This window comes from Neoarius graeffei, chromosome 5 (assembly GCF_027579695.1).
Source record: "Neoarius graeffei isolate fNeoGra1 chromosome 5, fNeoGra1.pri, whole genome shotgun sequence".
Taxonomy (NCBI): Eukaryota; Metazoa; Chordata; class Actinopteri; order Siluriformes; family Ariidae; genus Neoarius; species Neoarius graeffei.
The window spans coordinates 106,502,845-106,526,724 of NC_083573.1; the positions used below are offsets into that span (position 1 = coordinate 106,502,845).

The following is a 23,880-nucleotide window of genomic DNA, read 5'->3' on the forward strand; positions in this document are numbered from 1 at the left end:
AACAAGAATCCGAAATATATCCAGGAATCTGGCTCATCAACGAAACCTGCTAAACAGGTACTAAAAGGTACTAAATTATTAGCACCCATTCATTCACCTGAATGTTAATTATTAGCAATTATCTGACAATTCTATATTCAGAAAATAAATCTCTTACCTGGAGGGTCATTCTTCTCTGAACCATCTCCACCCAGCTCTACTGACAGGTTCTCTGAAGACTGAAAGAGGAGATCAGTAACTAGAAGGGCATCGGGTAGAGTGTATGCCTCCATCAAGCCACATGTTATCAACATGAAAATCAAATCACTGGAACCTAAAATAATACTAAAGCTGTCCACCAAAATTCATCCAAATCCGTTCGCTACTTTTTGAGTTACGTTGGGAGCACACAAAAAATCATGGATCCTGGATTAGCATCAAAATCTAAACAATTGTTTCTTGCCCCGTGGCTCGCCTTTCCTCAAATTTCATCCAAATCTGTTCCCTACTTTTTCAGCTATGCTGGGAACAAACAAACAAACAAACGGAGGTGAAAACATAACCTCCTCCAACAAAGTTGCCAGAGGTAACAACAGCATAGAACCGGTTCCTGAGAAGACTTCCATAATCTGCATGTCTGTGCCTTGTTTTTATTTCTTTGGTGATCAAGCGCAACCAGTCCATATGGAACACATATTCAGGAATGTACAACCCCGATTCCAAAAAAGTTGGGACAAAGTACAAATTGTAAATAAAAACGGAATGCAATGATGTGGGAGTTTCAAAATTCCATATTTTATTCAGAATAGAACATAGATGACATATCAAATGTTTAAACTGAGAAAATGTATCATTTAAAGAGAAAAATTAGGTGATTTTAAATTTCATGACAACAACACATCTCAAAAAAGTTGGGACAAGGCCATGTTTCCCACTGTGAGACATCCCCTTTTCTCTTTACAACAGTCTGTAAACGTCTGGGGACTGAGGAGACAAGTTGCTCAAGTTTAGGGATAGGAATGTTAACCCATTCTTTTCTAATGTAGGATTCTAGTTGCTCAACTGTCTTAGGTCTTTTTTGTCGTATCTTCCGTTTTATGATGCGCCAAATGTTTTCTATGGGTGAAAGATCTGGACTGCAGGCTGGCCAGTTCAGTACCCGGACCCTTCTTCTACGCAGCCATGATGCTGTAATTGATGCAGTATGTGGTTTGGCATTGTCATGTTGGAAAATGCAAGGTCTTCCCTGAAAGAGACGTCGTCTGGATGGGAGCATATGTTGCTCTAGAACCTGGATATACCTTTCAGCATTGATGGTGTCTTTCCAGATGTGTAAGCTGCCCATGCCACATGCACTAATGCAACCCCATACCATCAGAGATGCAGGCTTCTGAACTGAGCGCTGATAACAACTTGGGTCGTCCTTCTCCTCTTTAGTCCGAATGACACGGCGTCCCTGATTTCCATAAAGAACTTCAAATTTTGATTTGTCTGACCACAGAACAGTTTTCCACTTTGCCACAGTCCATTTTAAATGAGCCTTGGCCCAGAGAAGACGTCTACACTTCTGGATCATGTTTAGATACGGCTTCTTCTTTGAACTATAGAGTTTTAGCTGGTGACGGCGGATGGCACGGTGAATTGTGTTCACAGATAATGTTCTCTGGAAATATTCCTGAGCCCATTTTGTGATTTCCAATACAGAAGCATGCCTGTATGTGATGCAGTGCCGTCTAAGGGCCCAAAGATCACGGGCACCCAGTATGGTTTTCAGGCCTTGACCCTTACGCACAGAGATTCTTCCAGATTCTCTCAATCTTTTGATGATATTATGCACTGTAGATGATGATATGTTCAAACTCTTTGCAATTTTACACTGTCGAACTCCTTTCTGATATTGCTCCACTATTTGTCGGCGCAGAATTAGGGGGATTGGTGATCCTCTTCCCATCTTTACTTCTGAGAGCCGCTGCCACTCCAAGATGCTCTTTTTATACCCAGTCATGTTAATGACCTATTGCCAATTGACCTAATGAGTTGCAATTTGGTCCTCCAGCTGTTCCTTTTTTGTACCTTTAACTTTTCCAGCCTCTTATTGCCCCTGTCCCAACTTTTTTGAGATGTGTTGCTGTCATGAAATTTCAAATGAGCCAATATTTGGCATGAAATTTCAAAATGTCTCACTTTCGACGTTTGATATGTTGTCTATGTTCTATTGTGAATACAATATCAGTTTTTGAGATTTGTAAATTATTGCATTCCGTTTTTATTTACAATTTGTTCTTTGTCCCAACTTTTTTGGAATCAGGGTTGTATTAAACTGAGTGTGCAGAACAGTTAAACACTGAGTGTAACATGGCATGAACTGCATCTTGACTGCATCGCGAGCAGTGTGTAGACCTGGGGCAAATGTGTCACAGTGCTCAGTGCTCGCTGAACTGAAGTTCTCACTGTCACGTGCAACACTTTCACAGTTTGGGATAATAACAATCCTGTAGAAAGTTTGTCCGATCCCACCCACTCCTGCCCAACAGTTATTATTTTTCTATGGGATTTTTTTCCAACGGACCTTTCTCCTGTCTCCTGATCCACACCTCTACTCGTGACCTTCCTATAACAGGGTGAAAATTTAAACAGCTGAACTACATGAAAGCTTCTTCGGAGAACAGAGATTCCTTATGCCAGGCTCGAACAACACAATATTATTGTCTTTCACGACGGTCACCAAGTCAAATTAGTCTATCATAGTGCCATCGATTCTTGCTGTGTCTTGGTAGGGAGATAGACAAGACTACAAGTTTGACCCAGACCAATAATTGTTCATGTCCTTGCATGTCATCAGGAAGGAGGGTCAAGACATTGTCAATCATGGCAACAAACTAGGTGAGCCAATTTAAAAAAAAATCTGATATGCTAGACTTTTCCTCAGGGTGTCATGGGACATCCCAGACAGCACATTGCTGGTCTTGGATTATGCCATACTATAAACCCTGACGTTTATATTCAGGGCCGATGTTGGAAATTTGTCCACCGTCAAAATAGGGCTGAACTTGTGTCGTCTGATCCCAGCATAAAAATATCTCTGTTAGGAAACTCCCATTCCTTATAAAACACTGTATTGGACTTAGTGGAAATGAGTGCAATCGGATGATATCTTGCCCTAGCTCATACTCTAGATCAAACTGATCACGAGAGGCGTTCAAACAGAATGATGGTACTGATAAACAGAGCTGGCTCCCAGCTTTGCACCCTGTGCCCCTCTTCCAGGTGATATTATGTGATATTCTATCAGCATGTGGATGACTTACCCTGCTCCTGCGGGTCTGGGCAAGCCGCAAAGATGATCCATTCTCTACATCGCCCATAAGGAAGTCAGACACTCTGAGAAACAGCAGTGAAACAGGAATAAAGAAGTCAGAACCTGGCACAAACAAACACGGGCATCTGGTTTCTGAGTCACCAGAGCTATCACACACAGGCACAGATAAAAACAGCACTCTGAGACTAATCAGACAGAACAGGCACAGGCATTTCCACTGCTGAGTCAGGGTCAAATCTCTACACATGGTGGATGTCTCCCTCCTGTCCCGACTGATTCACGCTACAATAATGGTCAAGCCACACTTACACATTGCCAAAGGTGAAGGCCAGCGTGTCTATGGAGGAGTAGATGTCTCTGAACAGCTCCCGCTTGTTGTCCTCATTCACTTCCTTGAAGTTCACACCTGTCAAAGGTAGAGGTGTTGCAATTTGACAACAATATCATATCTCAATTCTCTACAGCAGATTACATTTCATATAGATTACATGGCAGCACGGTGGTGTAGTAGTTAGCACTGTCACTTCACAGCAAGAAGGTTCTGGGTTCGGGCCCAGTGGCCGATGGGGGGGCCTTTCTGTGTGGAGTTTTAATGTTCTCCCTGTGTCTGCGTGGGTTCCCTCCGGGTGCTCCAGTTTCCCCCACAGTTCAAAGACATGCACATACATGTCAACCTTTGGTCAATCAAACCTGTATAACCAACCTCCAAAATCCGTATTTCCCTTATAAAATCCAAATTAAAATAATTTACCTAAAATTTGAATGATAATTAACAATGATATATCCCAGTTACTTTTTATTCAATATTAATAACAATAAACCTTCAGAATGAATACAAAGCTCCAATGTTTGACAAAAGCACAAAGTGTTATCAGCGTAGTTACGAAGGAAATACTTCGTTGTTTGGAGACAGGTTTCACCGAGCGGCTATTATGCGCGAGACTTCATATTAGCCACAAAGTCAGGAAAATCTGTTTGTAAAATTATGTTATAATGACCAAATACAATGAAAAGTATTTTTCCAGTCTCACCTGTGAAAGGTAATCCCATGTGATCTCGTTTGGACGGTAAACCTGTTGGTACAGTTAAACGCAGCACATGAATGAGGCATCTTTATTCTCGGCTACCGTCTAGACGCTATACCAGAGACGGTTGAAGAATCTCCACTTTGCCACATCCAATATGGCGGCGAGGATGACGTATGATTCTACACAGAAGGCGGCGTCTATGTTTATATGTCTATGACTTCACGGTTGGTGGGATTCTCGCAATGCGGTGTGCGCATGATCAAAAGTGGAACGAAGTCTCGCTACCACAAGATAATACGCGATTTCATAAGACTCTTTACTGGCTGTCTGTGGTGTACAGTACGTTTGTAAATGTTATGCGCTCTTTTAACATCATGGGAATTGATTATATCTCTAAATAAATATTGAAGTTTTTTTAAGGAGTCCGTATAACTTTATTTATACGCCCGTATACTACGTTTATTGAATCAAATCCGTATAAAATACGGACATTCCGTATAGGTTGACATGTATGCATGCAGTTAGGTTAACATGGGGCGGCCTTGGGCTGAAGCGCCCTTGAGCAAGGTACCTAACCCCTAACTGCTCCCCATTCAGCCATGGCTTCCCCATGATATGAATCATGATATTGCTCACAAGCTGTCCTCAGTGGTTTATATAAATACCACAAAAATAAATATAGCTTAATTTATAGTTTTCCAGACATTCAGTCAAGTTGCTGTAATTCCATGTGCACTATACAAACCTCATTTTGATACAGGTTTCATCTGTTATTATAAGTGCTCATTAAAAGGGGGTGTGGCTGATCATTAGTAGATCACATGACTAACTTGGCTGAAGTCTGTACTTGCACTAAAGGCCAAATTATGCTGACAACCCAGTCCTCGCAGATGGCGTCGCAGATGGCGTCTGCGAAGCCCCCCCCCTTCGCAGACGCTCTGTGTGCACCTCCCAAAAATTGTGACCACCGCAGACAGAGTCGCAGGCAAGAAGGCTCTGATTGTTCCACTCTACATCCGCTGTACACGCACTTCCACTTCCCTACTTTCCCGGTTTGGTTTGTTTTCACAACCGCCATTTTTAAAAACACGAGCGAAGATGGAGCAGCATGAAGAGCGGTTGATCGAGGAAGTGAGGAAGTACGTACATCTATACGACTCCAGTTCTAGTCATTATAAGTAACCAGAGGATAAACACTCCACTAACCACACCCACCAACTACTCCTAGCGATTTTGCGACTTCGCACCCCCTTGCGTTGTGGCGGTGAATAACATCGCTCACGCCTATTACTCCCCGCTCAACGATAAATTACAACTGTCTGCGAAAAGCTATCTGCGAAAGCCTTGTCGCAAGAGCATGCAGAGGCCCGAAGAACTCAATGGGTGCTTTCGAAAGGAGAGGTCGCTGCCTTGTTGCCTTGCTGCCATAACAGACAGGTGCTTCATCAGGCAGGACTTGTGATGGAAGGCATCTTCTAAGAATGTTCATTTTCAAACAACCTTTTAGGACAGCATTTACGGTAATGTGTGACATCATCACCTTTGCTTGGCAGAAAATAGAAAAGACCTCTTTTCCCACAGAAAATGACGCAACCTTCCAGACAGGTGAATAAATCAGACTGTGTTACTGGAAAAGGTAAATTAAGAACAGAAAGTTGTGAGTTCATATCCCTTCAGCAAGACCCTCCAATCTGCTCGGCTTGACTATAAGTCACTTTGGATAAACGTGTCTGACAAAACAAGTGAAACAGTTATGGATAGAGGCGGAGTAATCATTAGCGATTCCTGTTCTACAGTTTAGTATTGGCTCAAAAATTATAAAGCAAAACCTCAGAACCTTAAAGTGTTGTTCCTCAGCAAAGTCAGATGTGTAATTACACATCCAAGTGTGTGTCATGTCATAACCCATTTCCTGTGTGGCATCTAACTGCCCCAGTGGACAGCAGAGACAGCAAGGGATGAAAACACAAATTAACTGCAATCAACCACCCATGATAAATTTCCTGTCAAACCTCATGTAGAAAAAATAAACAAAGAGAGAGAGAGAGAGAGAGAGAGAGAGAGAGAGAGCACGCCTCCACCAAACCCGCTGACGCCATTGGCATTCCTGAGATCTCACTGCTGTCCCAGAGGTTTTTAGGAAATTTTAAACAGCCAAATAGGTGAGAGGTGAAATTATAACCCATGCTGCTTCTCATACAAGCCGAACCCTTATCTCCACATCTATCTCATCAGCAGTGATAGATGAGTGGTGATGGTCATGCGTATATCCCAGGAGCCCTTTCAGAGACCCAGTACTGGTGATTTGAGTCAATGCTTGTATTTGATTTGTTTCAAACGACAGCAAGAATCTCCATCTTCTGAACATTAGTGAGCATTGTAACTTTCTAGGATGTCCATGCTCGTGGGCGTATCATTTTTGAAAAGGTCTGTAAGCACGGGTGCACATTTTTATGAATTCTAATTATGTGATACAATCATACCCAATTTCTGGATGACTTATAAACTTGCCCAAACACAACTTTTCACTATTTATTATTACAGACTTATTATATGCTTCTGAATTCCTCTGAATCATATTCTGAAGCTGTTCTGACATCAATAAAGAATTATTTCTAATATTTTATTCCAGCTTCATAAGAGTGAGTTTGCAAAAAAAATGTTCACAAAGAATTATTACCAGTTAAATTATTAACCAGTTACAAATAAGAGCTTCACTTTACAGAAAGAGTTACAATGAGAATTTCCGGTGTGAATCTTCAAGACATAAAGCAGCTCCAAATTTCCAAGACTTACCCACTGGAACACTTCCTATCCAAATCCAGTCCAAAACAAATGCCTCCTAGGTGGAATCAAGGTTCTTTATGATCCAAATAGGAGTCCGATATAGAGGTGTAGATGTTTCCTGAAGTTTGTTGGTGGTTTATCTTCTCCGCAAGACCAAGAAATCAAGCCCAGGCTGTCTGACACCAGATACTTGACTCCAGATAAGCTTCCAGTTTTACACGGACTTGTTCATAAGATCATTAGAAGATGCTGTTTGTGCATATCCAAGTCGCCTGTCGAACGTTCTCTACCGTCATTTGCAAAGCAATGGCTGGCAGTCACGTCCTCTTTCCAACAACTACCCCAACCACCCCTTTCCCTCCCCCCAGACAGGACATCCTGAAGCTCACAAGAACACAATGGCAGCTTGCTTTAGCCACTCATAGCTTGAGTGTGGAAATTACATCATTATTTAAAAATGGGTATTGTTTTGCTTTTCTTCTTCTTTTCTGCTTTCTGGGAGAACAGGCCCAGCTAATGGTCAAAGCAGATACGAATGGATTCTGATGAATTTGAGGTAAGATGGAAAGCAAACATTCTTCAGAAAGATACCAGTTATGACAAGGGCATGGATCTGGGTTCACCACCCTTAGTCCACAGGTTCATGGGCCCCGTTTAGACTCAGTATTAACATCCATCTTGAAAAGGGTTGTAATCCGATCACTACTTGGACTACTTCCAGAGGTGATCCTTGAAGCATGTGGCCATGTTATATTTGTAGCATGGATGCTAATGTGTAACCACAAATGTTAAAAGACACATTTGAAATTTGCACACTGTTAATAAATCTGAGCCTTTGAGCACAAAAATAGTCAAAAAGCACACAACCAAATTAACAAGCATTAAAACGGCTGTTTGTTGGCCATCACCATGAGCTGGCCTAGTGGTTAGCGTGGCTGCGACTTGGTCAGGAGATCGTGAGTTCTTCTTGCGGTCAGGTCATACCAAAGACCATCATAAAAATGGGACCTACTGCCGTCTGGTGAGACATGCAACATGCCATGATATGGATGTGAGTAGGGAGTCAAACTCTTGTGGTTACCAGAGAACCAGGCCCCCACTGTAACCCTAGCTGTATAATAAGTGAGAGGCTATAGAAACGGAGGTTGGTGCTGTACAATGTGCTTTAAGGGCCTGGTTAGTACTGAGACGAAAGACTGCCTGGAAAGACTAGGTCCTGGCACGGGAGGGACTTTGACTTTGTTGGACATCTATCTGTTCTAGAAACACAAATTCTGATCCAAGATTTGTTATATATTGACCTTTACATATATTGACCATTATATATCGACTAACCCTAGCTCTCATATTGAATATTGTAATTTTCAATTTATTAGTCTCAAACTCTATCACTAGATTCTTCAATAGAAACTACTCTTCATGGCTTTCTCGTCTTAATTAATTGTTAGACTTAATACCTGGTGTGCAGCACATGCCTGCTCTCTTGCTATACAGTCACCAAGCTTGTACTTGTAACACCCATTTTATTTTGGTGTTTATGGTGCCTTGCAAAAGTATTCATCCCCCTTGGTGTTTGTCCTGTTTTGTCACATTACAAGCTGGAATTAAAATGAATTTTTCGAGGGTTATCATCATTTAATTTACACAACATGCCGACCACTTTAAAGGTGCACATTGTTGTTTTATTGTGACACAAACAATAATTAAGATGAAAAAACAGAAATCTGGGGTGTGCATAAGTATTCACCCCCTTTCGTATGAAACCCGTAAATACGAGCTGGTCCAACCAATTCACTTCATAAGTCACATAATTAATTGATTGATTAAGATCCACCTGTGTGCAATCAAAGTGTCACATGATCTGTCACAGGATGTCTGTATAAATCACCCTGTTCTGGAAGGACCCTGACTCTGCAACACTACTAAACAAACAACATGAAAACCAAGGAGTCTCCAAACAGCTCAGAGACAAAGTTGTGGAGAAGTATAGATCAGGGTTGGGTTATAAAAAATATCCCAAACTTTGAATATCCCACAGAGCTCCATTAAATCCATTATAGCAAAATGGAAAGAATATGGTACCACTACAAACCTGACAAGAGAAGACCCCACCCACCAAAACTCACAGACCGGGCAAGGAGGGCATTAATCAGAGATGCAACAAAGACACCAAAGATAACAAAGGAGCTGCAAAGATCCACAGCGGAGATGGGAGTATTTGGGATCACTTTAAGCCGTACACTCCACAGAGCAGGGCTTTATGGAAGAGTGGCCAGAAAAAGTCATTGCTTTAAGAAAACACGTTTGGAGTTTGCCCAACAGCATGTGGCAGACTCCTCAAACACATGGAAGAAGATTCTCTGGTCAGATGAGACTAAAATTTATCTTTGTGGCCATCATGGGAAATGCCATGTTTGGCGTAAACCCAACACCCTGAGAACACCATTCCTACAGTGAAGCATGGTGGTGGCAGCATCATGCTGTGGGGATATTTTTCATCTGCAGTGACAGGAAAGCTGGTCAGGACTGAAGGAAAGATGGATGACACTAAGTACAGGGCAATCCTGGAGGAAAACCTGTTTGAGTCACCAGAGGTTTGAGACTGGGACGAAGGTTCACGTTCCAGGAGGACAATGACCCGAAACATCCTGCTAAAGCTCCACTGGAGTGGTTTAAAGGGAAATATTTAAATGTCTTGGAATAGCCTAGTCAAAGCCCAGACCTCAATCCAGTTGAGAATCTGTGGCATAACTTGAAGATTGCTGTACACCAACACAACCCATCTAACTTGAAGGCATTGGAGCAGTTTTGCCTTGAGGAATGGGCAAAAATCCCAGTGGCTAGATGTGCTAAGCTAATAGAGACATACCCAAAGAGACCTGCAGCTGTAATTGCAGCAAAAGGTGGCTCTACAAAGTATTGACTTTGGGGGGTGAATACTTATGCACACTCCAGATTTCTGGGTTTTTTTATCTTAATTATTGTTTGTGTCACAATAAAACATCAATGTTCACCTTTAAAGTGGTCGGCATGTTGTGTAAATCAAATGGTACTAACCCTCCAAAAATTCATTTTAAACCCAGCTTGTAATGTGACAAAACAGGACAAACACCAAGGGGGATGAATACTTTTGCAAGACTCTGTACTTCCCCGTGTTTTCATTCGTGTGACTGTTGAAAGCACAGAAAATGTGGTTAGTTGAAATATAGTTGCACAAAATGCCACAAAGCAAGAGGACATTATGAACAATAGTTTTGTTGATTTAGATTAGATTAGATTAGATTAGATTAGATTAGATTAGATTAGATTAGATTAGATTAGATTCAACTTTCCTGTCATTGTGCAGAGTACAGACGGAATGCATTATGTATTTAAGAAATGAAAATGTAACATCTGACAGTAAACATAAACAGTTGACGGTATTAGCAGTGTTATGTTGATTTTGGTTTTGAAATGACATCAGTTTCCAAGAATCTGGAAGTTGGCTGATGAGCAGTTGAAGCATCTTTAAAAATATTCAACTTTCAAGAAGTACTGTAGTTTCTGTAGAAATTAAAAATGGCTGGGAACAACAGCTTAGATAAGTCTTAGAATCTCTGAATGTCTTTTGACTTGATTTACAACCTTGTTTCCAAAAACAAAAACAAGTGGGGACGCTGTGTAAAATACGAACGACAACAGAATGCAATGATTTGCAAATCATGGAAACCCTGTAAAGGGTGTCAGAGTGGTGTAGTGTTGCCTCACAGCAAGAAGGTTCTGGGTCTGAGCCCAGGGGCCTTTCTGTGTGGAGTTTGCATGTTCTCCCCGTGTCCGCATGGGTTTCCTCCGGGTGCTCCGGTTTACCCCACAGTCCAAAGACATGCAGGTTAGGTTAACTGGCGGCTTCAAATTGACTGTGAGTGTGAATGGTTGTTTGTCTCTGTGTGTCAGCCCTGTGATGACCTGGCGAGTTGTCTAGGGTGAACCCCGCCTCTCACCCATAGTCAACTGGGATAGGTTCCAGCTTGCCTGCGACCCTGCACAGGATAAGCAGCTACAGATAATGGATGGATGGAAACCCTGTATTTCATTGGAAATGGTGCAACCCCGATTCCAAAAAAGTTGGGACAAAGTACAAATTGTAAATAAAAACGGAATGCAATAATTTACAAATCTCAAAAACTGATATTGTATTCACAATAGAACATAGACAACATATCAAATGTCGAAAGTGAGACATTTTGAAATTTCATGCCAAATATTGGCTCATTTGAAATTTCATACAGCAACACATCTCAAAAAAGTTGGGACAGGGGCAATAAGAGGCTGGAAAAGTTAAAGGTACAAAAAAGGAACAGCTGGAGGACCAAATTGCAACTCATTAGGTCAATTGGCAATAGGTCATTAACATGACTGGGTATAAAAAGAGCATCTTGGAGTGGCAGCGGCTCTCAGAAGTAAAGATGGGAAGAGGATCACCAATCCCCCTAATTCTGCGCCGACAAATAGTGGAGCAATATCAGAAAGGAGTTCGACAGTGTAAAATTGCAAAGAGTTTGAACATATCATCATCTACAGTGCATAATATCATCAAAAGATTCAGAGAATCTGGAAGAATCTCTGTGCGTAAGGGTCAAGGCCGGAAAACCATACTGGGTGCCCGTGATCTTCGGGCCCTTAGACGGCACTGCATCACATACAGGCATGCTTCTGTATTGGAAATCACAAAATGGGCTCAGGAATATTTCCAGAGAACATTATCTGTGAACACAATTCACCGTGCCATCCGCTGTTGCCAGCTAAAACTCTATAGTTCAAAGAAGAAGCCGTATCTAAACATGATCCAGAAGCGCAGACGTCTTCTCTGGGCCAAGGCTCATTTAAAATGGACTGTGGCAAAGTGGAAAACTGTTCTGTGGTCAGACGAATCAAAATTTGAAGTTCTTTATGGAAATCAGGGATGCCGTGTCATTCGGACTAAAGAGGAGAAGGACGACCCAAGTTGTTATCAGCGCTCAGTTCAGAAGCCTGCATCTCTGATGGTATGGGGTTGCATTAGTGCGTGTGGCATGGGCAGCTTACACATCTGGAAAGACACCATCAATGCTGAAAGGTATATCCAGGTTTTAGAGCAACATATGCTCCCATCCAGACGACGTCTCTTTCAGGGAAGACCTTGCATTTTCCAACATGACAATGCCAAACCACATACTGCATCAATTACAGCATCATGGCTGCGTAGAAGAAGGGTCCGGGTACTGAACTAGCCAGCCTGCAGTCCAGATCTTTCACCCATAGAAAACATTTGGCGCATCATAAAACGGAAGATATGACAAAAAAGACCTAAGACAGTTGAGCAACTAGAATCCTACATTAGACAAGAATGGGTTAACATTCCTATCCCTAAACTTGAGCAACTTGTCTCCTCAGTCCCCAGACGTTTACAGACTGTTGTAAAGAGAAAAGGGGATGTCTCACAGTGGGAAACATGGCCTTGTCCCAACTTTTTTGAGATGTGTTGTTGTCATGAAATTTAAAATCACCTAATTTTTCTCTTTAAATGATACATTTTCTCAGTTTAAACATTTGATATGTCATCTATGTTCTATTCTGAATAAAATATGGAATTCTGAAACTTCCACATCATTGCATTCCGTTTTTATTTACAATTTGTACTTTGTCCCAACTTTTTTGGAATCGGGGTTGTACAAAGACAACATATCAAATGTTGAAACTAAGAATGTTTTTGTTGTTTGAAAAATATATACTTATTTTGAATTGGATGCCAGCAACATGTTTCAGAAAAGATAGAGCAGGGGCGTGTTTACCACAGTGTTGCATCACCTCTACTTTTCGCAACACTCTGTAAATGTTTGGGAACTGAGGAGACCAATTGCTGTAGTTTTGAAAGAGAACTGTTGTCCCATTCTTGCCTGATATACAATTTCAGTTGCTCAACAATTATAGATATTGTCCTATATTGCACTTCATAACACACCAAATGTTTTCACTTGGAGACAGGGCTGGACTGCAGGCAGGCCAGTTTAGCATCCAGACTCTTTTACACACACATGCACAATGAGCACACACACATACCCAGAGCAGTGGGCAGCCATGCGAACAGCACCCAGGGAGCAGTTGGGAGCTAGGTGCCTCGCTCAAGGGCACCTCGGCCCAAGGCCGTCCCATATTAACCTAACTTGCATGTCTTTGGACTGTAGGGGAAACCAGAGCACCCGGAGGAAACCCACACAGACACGGGGAGAACATGCAAACTCCATACAGAAAGGCCCTTGCCGGCCGCTGGGTTCGAACCCAGAACCGTGCTAGCCACTACACCACCGTGCCGCCCATGGTACCATCGCTACTACGGAGCCATGCAGTTTTAATATATGCAGAATGCGGTTTGTCGTTGTCTTGCTGAAAAAAGGAAGGCCTTCCCTGAAAAAGATTCTGTCTGGATATGTGCATATTGCTCTGAAATGTGTTTATATCATTCAGCATTAATGATGCCTTCCCAGATGTGCAAGCTACCCATGTCATGTGCACTAATGCCCCCTCATACCATCACAGATGCTGGCTTTTGAGCTGTGTACTGATAACAAGCCGGATGGTCCCTCTCCTCTTTAGCCTGGAGGACGTGGTGTCCATGATTTCTGAAAAGAATTTCTACTTTTGATTCGTCAGACCTCAGGACAGTTTTCCACTTTGCCTCAGTCCATCGTAAAAGAGCTCGGGCCCAGAGAAGGTGGTGGTATTTCTGGATATTGTTTATATCTGGTTTTAACTCGCATTTGTGGATGCAGTAATGAACTGTTTTCACAGACGATGGTTTTCTGAAGTGTTCCTGAGCCCATACAGTGATTTCCACTACAGACACATGTCTGCTTTTAATGCAGTGTCTCCTGACAGCCTGAAGATCACAGGCATCCAATGTCAGTTTTCAGCCTTGTCTCTCGCATACAGAGATTTCTCCAGATTCTCTGAATCTTTTAATGATATTATGGACCATAGATGATGTGATCGGGCGGCACGGTGGTGTAGTGGTTAGCGCTGTCGCCTCACAGCAAGAAGGTCCGGGTTCGAGCCCCGGGGCCGGCGAGGGCCTTTCTGTGTGGAGTTTGCATGTTCTCCCCGTGTCCGCGTGGGTTTCCTCCGGGTGCTCCGGTTTCCCCCACAGTCCAAAGACATGCAGGTTAGGTTAACTGGTGACTCTAAATTGACCGTAGGTGTGAATGTGAGTGTGAATGGTTGTCTGTGTCTATGTGTCAGCCCTGTGATGACCTGGCGACTTGTCCAGGGTGAACCCCGCCTTTCGCCCGTAGTCAGTTGGGATAGGCTCCAGCTTGCCTGCGACCCTGTAGAAGGATAAAGCGGCTAGAGATAATGAGATGAGATGAGATGATGTGATCCACAAATTCTTTGCAGTTTTACACTGAAAATGTTTCGTTATTCTTAAATTGTTGCACTGTTTGCCCACGCAGTCTTTCACAGAGCGGTGAGCCCATCCCCATCTTTACTTCTGAGAGACTCGCCTCTCTGGGATGCTCTTTTTATACCCAACCATCTTACTGACCTGTTGCCAATTAAACAAATTAGTTTTGTTTGTTTGTTTGTTTTTAACATTACACAACTTTTTCAGTCTTTTGTTGACCCTGTTCCAACTTTTCTAAAATGTGTTGCTGGCATCAAATTCAAAATGATCATATATTTAAAAAAAATTTAAAAATAAATAAAAATAAAATAAAATTTCTCAGTTTCAACCTTTGATATGTTGTCTTTGTCCTATTTTCAATGAAATATAGCATTTCCATGATTTGATATCATCACATTTTACATTTTTAAATTTCCATTTTACACAGTGGCCCAACTTTTTCGGAAGCAGGCTTGTAATTTCTGAGAATGAAGCAATCCCTCTCTGGACTGGAGACTATCTCTTTACCCCCATCTCCCCTTTGAAAACCAATCTCAACAAATCTCAAAACGTTCTTGCACTTTTCTTTTATTCTGAAACATCTACCATTTCCTTCACTTCGCCAAACACCTCTCCACTCCCTCACTCCACCCAAGCTGTGATACTGAAAGAATGAATCTTTTCAAAGGTTGAGCAACAGTGAATTAATAAAAGCATCCTTTGCAGAACCATGGAGTCAGCTCTTCTGCAGAGAAAACCCACACCACCATGACAGGAAGTGCAGATTTCCTCCTTCTGAAACCCAACACTTCCATCGTGGTGCATGAAAGCGCCTTGGCCTTCTGGAATAAAACCAAAAACAGCAGTAGGAGGGGGGAGGGGAAAACACACGCGAGAAGAAGAGAGGGAAATTCCCTTCATGGCCCATGAGATTTGCTTTATTTCCACAAAATATGTGACGTTGTCTGTAGAGATGGCTGAAGGCAGAGCCTGTCAACATGGATCCACATTTTTCCCATCAGCGCACAGTCCAGAACGCTGTGTGTCAACTCTGTTCCTCTGCTCACCATGCTGCTAAGTGTTTTATCATCCTTTTATGAATACTTTGGAACAGAATCAGGAGTACTCCCACTCTTGCAAGTGAGGATAGTGATTAAACTCAAACACTCCTGATTCAGCTCACGATCTCACGAACACACCCTTACTGAGGGTAAACAGGTGCGTACTGGTCTATAGTGTGTTTTCTACTCTAACACTCCTGACTCAGCTCATTAGCTGATGAACACAGACTTACTGAGTTTAGAATAGATGTGTTGTGTGCGCTAGAGCAGAAAACACAAAAATGTACAATAGTGAGGTTGCAGGATGTTGAAATACTGATTTCACACTCTCTAAGGCCTGGTGTTTGCAAACAAGGGGTGTAACCTGATGACACTATCAGTGTCTGTAACTGTACTCGGAGAATTAAACCCAAAGTGGGTGTGGCCTAAACCGTAAGAGCTTTTTTCCTATTATGAAATTATTCTTTAATTCGTAAAACCCTCCACTGTTGCCCTTGATGTGTAAATCTTGGCTGTGACAATTCCTCAAACTCAGCTAGATTGCCCCAGTCCAAAACTCTTCTCATTTAGATTTTTTAATGATGATTATCTCATCCGGCCAACAGGTGATGAGTTTATGCCATCATGTGTTGTCCGTCGTCCATCCGGCGGCGGCCACATTTCACGAAAATCGCTTCTTCTCCCTCAGTTCTTCACTGATTTTGATTCTTTCTGGCACGAAGGTAGGGGTACCTAGGGTGTATAGAACTTCTACCCAGATTTGCTTCATTACAATTATTAATGAAGTTATGGACTAATTAAGCCTTAATGAGCAGTTCAACAAAAATCGCTTCTTCTCGGTCAATTCCTCGCCATTTTGGATTCTTTCTGGCAAATAGGTTGGTATTCCCACGGTTGCTACATGCCCTAGTACACAATCCTCCTTGGTCTTCTTTTCCTCTAAGTTATAACATGGAAAAATCCCTAAAGCTGTAATTCACAAACGGTCCACTCCACATACAATCTCTAGGTCTCTGTTTGATCACAAAACCGTAAAGATTTCCCGAATCAACATTTCAGCAACTTCAAGTCAATATTAGTGTCCCCTGCTGCCGATTTTCTGATTCGAGCTGCAAAGTTAATTGACTCCGCCAGTGTCACCATGATTGTAAACTTAAGAATAATGATTAGAAGCTACATAGTGTATCATAAATTTAGACTCTGTGTACTACTTGTTTAATTTCCAGCCCTTCCATTCCATGACACGGTGTGTTATGCCTTTAGTCCTGTTTTTGTTCCTCATTTTCACAGTTCACATTTAAAACATCGGTGCATGGTTTCTTGCAGACAAATTCACCGCCACTCACCTTCCAACCAATCAGCACACAGCAATGCATCATGTGATTTCCAAAATAGCAGCGCCAGCAGAGTAGGCTGAAAGTTTGCTTCTTAGTTTGAAAAAATCGAATGTTTGGATCAGGGCTTTGAACCAGAATTTTTTTCCTATTGGTTCGTTCCGAACAGAAACGGAATTTTAACGTTTCCGGTTTTGGGTTCCACCATTAAACAAACGTTCCCGAACCGGTTAGAACAAAAAAATTTTGTTCCCGGAACGGTTAATTACATTCCCTGTCAGCTGTTTAACAAATGGCTATAAAATTATGTCTCTGTCTCATCCAGCTTAAGCCAAATGTAGGCTAATTCTATTACAGCCACACAAACAGAAAAAGTGCCAAAAATGAAAGAGAATTCGTTTAGTGTGTTACCAAAGGCTAGTCAGGCCCTATGCATTGATAGGCTAACAGAGGTTAACGTCATTTAATGTTCGCGAGCCTCTCATTAACGTGGACAAATATATTGATATCGTGTTTGAAATTGACGTTTTTGAATAATGATAGACTGCAATATTTACCTCTTATTTAAGATGTGGAGACGTGATAGTAGTCCACCCTCCCGCTCTCTCCATTCAGTCAGCGAACGTCACACAGGAAGTGAACCCCAGCGGGTCATAGAAACTTGCGCAGGAGAAGAATGACTTTTTTATTTGTAGGCTACGGAAACTTTGAGGAACGAAATAAAAACCGGTATTAACCGGTTAGCATTATTTTTAATAAGCGTTTCTGTTCCGGAGCATAAAAAATAATAAAGTTTCTGGTTTCGTTTCTGTTCCATGTGAAATAGAAAAAGTTCCCGGTTTTCGTTTTCGTTCCTTGAACCGGTTCAAAGCCCTGGTTTGGATCAATATTATCGGTTTAAATTGAATAACATGTTGGGCCGAGTAATCTTTAATGATTTATGATCAAAATAAGGTTGGTGGACTGGACATGGAGCTCGCAGTTTACGAAATACATGACTTCTAACACAGGAACCCCCAGCTTTGAGATCTATCCGTGTCATAACTTGTAGGAAAAGAAGACTGAGGAGGATTGTGTATTGGGGCATGTAGCAACTGTGGGTATTCCTAGAGTGGATATCACTTCTATATATAGCTTGTATATAGTGTATATAGCTTGCAACATTTATTGCGCAAGGAAGGTGGCCCACTTTAGATCGTTCTTCTGGACTAGACGGGGCCAGAGTGAGCTACGCCGTCATTGACGGTCTCGTTTCTATTTGCCAGCAATATTTTCTAATGAATATAGATGGTTCTATGATAGATAGATAGATAGATAGATAGATAGATAGATAGATAGATAGATAGATAGATAGATAGAATTAGTAGCAAAAAAAGCTATATATAAATATACTATCAAACCATCGATTTCTCATCTCATCTCATTATCTCTAGCCGCTTTATCCTGTTCTACAGGGTCGCAGGCAAGCTGGAGCCTATCCCAGCTGACTACGGGCGAAAGGCGGGCTACACCCTGGACAAGTCCCCAGGTCATCACAGGGCTGACACATAGACACAGACAACCATTCACACTCACATTCACACCTACGCTCAATTTAGAGTCACCAGTTAACCTAACCTGCATGTCTTTGGACTGTGGGGGAAACCGGAGCACCCGGAGGAAACCCACGCGGACACGGGGAGAACATGCAAACTCCACACAGAAAGGCCCTTGCCGGCCACGGGGCTTGAACCCAGGACTTTCTTGCTGTGAGGCGACAGCGCTAACCACTACACCACCGTGCCGCCCCCTCTATACAAAATATTCTAGAAAAAAAAATAAACAAGATAAACCTCCAAGACCCTGACCAGGCAGTTACTAAGGATGAGTTAATTAACCAGCATCACATGTTAATGTTTATGTTATAAATAAAGGTCACTTCTGACCTCTGATGAGGATAAAAACGCCCCTCAATTCAGAATTCCTACCTGGGCTGCATCCTAATACTCAGCATGTTCTAATGACGGTTAAATACCTACGACCTGACTGTAACTGTAGTACATTCGATAAGTATGTGAATGAGTACTAAGGACACAATTTGGACAAACTCCGCCGCCATGTTACCTGTCCTCTGACCCTGATGGCGTATACCCATGTATGCTGGGAAAATGGTTTCTGCAACAGCGGAAATGTTTCAACAATTCTTGATATTTGTACACCGCCAGCGACACCACAGGGACTCTGTAACAAATCCAGCTTCTCTTTGGTCCATCATCTTCTTTCTGTTCTTTCCTTCGGGGAATTCTTCTTCTTCAATGTTTATTCAGAGGCTCCAGGTGAACTATGAGATAACGTCATGTGGTACGGCAAGTTCAGCAACATGGCCACTCAGAGCATGCACTGTGAACAAAGCAGCACTTCTGACCTTTACACGCGTGATACTGGATATACAAGTGTGAGCTTTAGATCAATCAGCATGCTCACTGGTTAAATCTGTAACACTGACTCGACAGGAAACTACACATCGCTCATTACAGCTACATGGAGGCTGTAATGTGTAAAGTGTTTTGTTTTGTTCTTTTCTTTTAATCCACTTTGCAGTTCAAACTCACAGAGGTCAAAATAAAAGCCTCTCACTCATGCATATTTTCTATTATTTCTATTCATCAGGACCTCAGTCCTGATACACACATTTAGTCTCAGGCGGTGTGTGTGCAAGTGCTGAGGATCAGTATTACTGAACACGGGGCTTAAAATCACTGATACTCATAGAGTTTCAGGAGTTTCTCATTTTTTCCACAGAAGGAACCAATCAAAGACAAGTGTGGATACCACACAGTACGATCAAATATGTTTTACGACTGATGCTAAACACAGTCACTTATTTATATATATATATATATATATATATATATATATATATATATATATATATATATTAGTGCTGTCAAAAATGTCGCGTTATTAACGCGTTAACTTGACTCAATTTTAACGGCGATAATTTTTTTATCGCGAGATTAACGCTCTGTGACATGATGCCACGCCCCGCACAGCCAGAGTCCTCTGCCCTCCCCCGAAGAGCCACGGTGCTCGGCTTAGGTTTCGTTTTCCCATCGGCGGCTCCAGCCCCACTTTGCAGTGGCTGTGACAAGACGTGTTATGCTCTGCAATAAAAAAAAAAAACACTGGTACAACCAGTGTTCGAACTATGCCGATATTTTCGGGGGGGTCCCTTTTTTTTCCCTTGGGGGGGGTGCTTGCGCTTGTCTCAGAGCGCGGATCTCCATCGCACGCTCACTTTGGATATGCAAATGCTTCCCGTTACACACGATTGCTATGTCAATAAACATCATTTTGCCAATATTTTAGAGACCCCCCAACATTTCCCAAATCATGTTTTCAAGGGATCTCATGTCTGTTTCAGGGGATCTCGGATCCCCCGAGTACCCCCGTAGTTCGAACAGTGAGCAAGCCCATTCACTTTTTTATGCTGATAAGAGAATTACAATGGTTTTTCATGTGACAAAAATGTGCGATTAAATTGCGATTAATCGCGAGTTAACTATGACAGTCGCGACATTAATTGCGATTAAATATTTTAATCACTTGACGACAGCACTAATATATACATATATATATATATATATATATATATATATATATATATATATATATATAAACAGCAGGAGTTGTACACGTACACAAACTGAGAGCTATAATCCCTGTACGACGAGATTGAGTGGAATAACTGTTTTATTCTATCCACATTCACTGGATTTTGAGAAACATGTCATTTTTATTGTTATTTATTGCAAATTTGATAAATAAAAACTTTATACAAAACATCCGACAAAATAATTTCTGATTAGAATATAAACAAACCGGCAAAATAACGGTAGCGATAATAATAAGTCTTGAAAAATAATTTTTAGAAAAATATTCGTTCTTACCATCAAATACTTTTATTCCATATTTTGTTGCTTTTTTGTATTTTTTTTTGGGGGGGGTGTTTTTGAGCAGAGTTTTTATTTCATTCTCAGTTGGTTCAGCAACACGCGCCACCATTTTGTTTTTCTCTACTCATGGTATATGAGCTGGGATCCTAGTAGTAGAGTAGCCAATCAGAGCGCATGATTGCTCATATCCAGTGAATGTGGAGAGAATAAGTTACATTTATACATCATGTGAGGTCATATCATATGGCCACTCTGGCCCTCTGGTGGTCAGAGATGGAAATATACTCTCTTTCTCTCTCTCTCTCTCTCTCTCTCTGAATGAACACATGGCTAGTGTGTGTGTGTGTGTGTGTGTGTGTGTGTGCGGAGGGTTTTACAGCTTTACAGCTCAACTGTCAAAACACTGCAGAGAGAAAGAACACAGCTACCTGCAGAGGGACGGGCACACACACACACACTACAGCATAAGAGAGTACAACCCCGATTCCAAAAGAGTTTGGACAAAGTACAAATTGTAAATAAAAACGGAATGCAATGATGTGGAAGTTTCAAAATTCCATATTTTATTCAGAATAGAACATAGATGACATATCAAATGTTTAAACTGAGAAAATGTATCATTTAAAGAGAAAAATTAGGTGATTTTAAATGTCATGACAACAACACATCTCAAAAAAGCTGGGACAAGGCCATGTTTCCCACTGTGAGACATCCCCTTTTCTCTTTACAACAGTCTGTAAACGTCTGGGGACTGAGGAGACAAGTTGCTCAAGTTTAGGGATAGGAATGTTAACCCATTCTTGTCTAATGTAGGATTCTAGTTGCTCAACTGTCTTAGGTCTTTTTTGTCGTATCTTCCGTTTTATGATGCGCCAAATGTTTTCTATGGGTGAAAGATCTGGACTGCAGGCTGGCCAGTTCAGTACCCGGACCCTTCTTCTACGCAGCCATGATGCTGTAATTGATGCAGTATGTGGTTTGGCATTGTCATGTTGGAAAATGCAAGGTCTTCCCTGAAAGAGACGTCGTCTGGATGGGAGCGTATGTTGCTCTAAAACCTGGATATACCTTTCAGCATTGATGGTGTCTTTCCAGATGTGTAAGCTGCCCATGCCACACGCACTAATGCAACCACATACCATCAGAGATGCAGGCTTCTGAACTGAGCGCTGATAACAACTTGGGTCGTCCTTCTCCTCTTTAGTCCGAATGACACGGCGTCCCTGATTTCCATAAAGAACTTCAAATTTTGATTCGTCTGACCACAGAACAGTTTTCCACTTTGCCACAGTCCATTTTAAATGAGCCTTGGCCCAGAGAAGACGTCTGCGCTTCTGGATCATGGTTAGATACGGCTTCTTCTTTGAACTATAGAGTTTTAGCTGGCAACGGCGGATGGCACGGTGAATTGTGTTCACAGATAATGTTCTCTGGAAATATTCCTGAGCCCATTTTGTGATTTCCAATACAGAAGCATGCCTGTATGTGATGCAGTGCCGTCTAAGGGCCCGAAGATCACGGGCACCCAGTATGGTTTTCCGGCCTTGACCCTTACGCACAGAGATTCTTCCAGATTCTCTGAATCTTTTGATGATATTATGCACTGTAGATGATGATATGTTCAAACTCTTTGCAATTTTACACTGTCGAACTCCTTTCTGATATTGCTCCACTATTTGTCGGCGCAGAATTAGGGGGATTGGTGATCCTCTTCCCATCTTTACTTCTGAGAGCCGCTGCCACTCCAAGATGCTCTTTTTATACCCAGTCATGTTAATGACCTATTGCCAATTGACCTAATGAGTTGCAATTTGGTCCTCCAGCTGTTCCTTTTTTGTACCTTTAACTTTTCCAGCCTCTTATTGCCCCTGTCCCAACTTTTTTTGAGATGTGTTGCTGTCATGAAATTTCAAATGAGCCAATATTTGGCATGAAATTTCAAAATGTCTCACTTTTGACATTTGATATGTTGTCTACGTTCTATTGTGAATACAATATCAGTTTTTGAGGTTTGTAAATTATTACATTCCGTTTTTATTTACAATTTCTACTTTGTCCCAACTTTTTTGGAATCGGGGTTGTAGATGGGGTCAGAGATGTGCCTGACCTTTGACCTTGGCGATAAGCGTGCCTGCCGCAGTGAGGATGTCCACTGAGTTGAGAGTGGGGTGTTTCGCGATCACATACTTTAAAACACGCAGCAGCTCACCCAGACGCTCATGAACCACCTGGTGCAGACAGTCCTGGTGCTCTGGAACACACACACACACACACACACACACACACAGTGAGTAAAACAACACCTCACAATCTGCAGTGTGATGAAGAGTTAATTACACACTGAATGACAAGTTCAGGTTTTACCACATTGACGTAATATAAAGGAAACACACTCTCTCTCTCTCTCTCTCTCTCTCTCTCTCATCAGGCTGTCACATTATCTCATACTGTTGCTCACTCCCTTCATTTCCAAAAACACATGTTCATTACATTGATGTCATTTAAGTGATCCTGAGAGTGAACACTCACTCAGTCATCAGATTCCACACGAGTAACGGAGCATTAATCCTGCGGGCATGACGAGAATACAGTACAAAGGAAAGGAAAGCACACTTTATTTATTCATCAAGCACATTTAAAACAATAAAGGTTGACCAGAGTGCTCCATTCAGGCTTTTTTTTTTTTAATGACACTAAATAGACATTAAGTAGAAGTTTGTTTTTAAAATAAAGGAATTAATAAAGATGCCATAACGATAATGATATCAAATCCTTGAACCTGATTTTGGAAAGCAGTTCACTTTAAAAATATAGGAAAACTACATCCGTAACATGACACAGGCTGTTGTTTTTTTTGTTTTTTGTTTTAACCTCACCCGTGATGGAGTAAGCGGGGTGAGGGATTGTAATCAGTGCGGTTTGTTTGTGTGTCTGTTAACAATATAGCGTCTAGACGGTTGCACCGATTGACTTCAAATTTTCAGAGTAGGTGGGCAATAGTCCGTAGATTACCTGATTAAATTTTGGAGGTAATCGGGTCA

At 41.7% G+C, this 23,880-nt stretch overlaps 1 protein-coding gene across 5 annotated transcripts in view; it reads right to left on the reverse strand.

Annotated features, from left to right (window-relative positions):
• The window catches only part of arhgap29a (Rho GTPase activating protein 29a), a 115,148-nt gene that overhangs the window by 35,526 nt on the left and 55,742 nt on the right, over positions 1 to 23,880 (reverse strand). For 3 of the 5 annotated variants that reach the window (XM_060922697.1, XM_060922695.1, XM_060922696.1), the window contains 4 exons: positions 22,947 to 23,090; positions 3,608 to 3,704; positions 3,288 to 3,360; positions 158 to 218 (listed from right to left, as the gene is read on the reverse strand). In XM_060922697.1, the coding sequence (XP_060778680.1) occupies positions 158 to 218; positions 3,288 to 3,360; positions 3,608 to 3,704; positions 22,947 to 23,090 (375 nt within the window). Of the gene's footprint in view, positions 1 to 157; positions 219 to 3,287; positions 3,361 to 3,607; positions 3,705 to 7,122; positions 7,430 to 22,946; positions 23,091 to 23,880 lie in introns of those variants that run through there. The other 2 variants (XM_060922699.1, XM_060922698.1) reach the window with 2 other exon arrangements.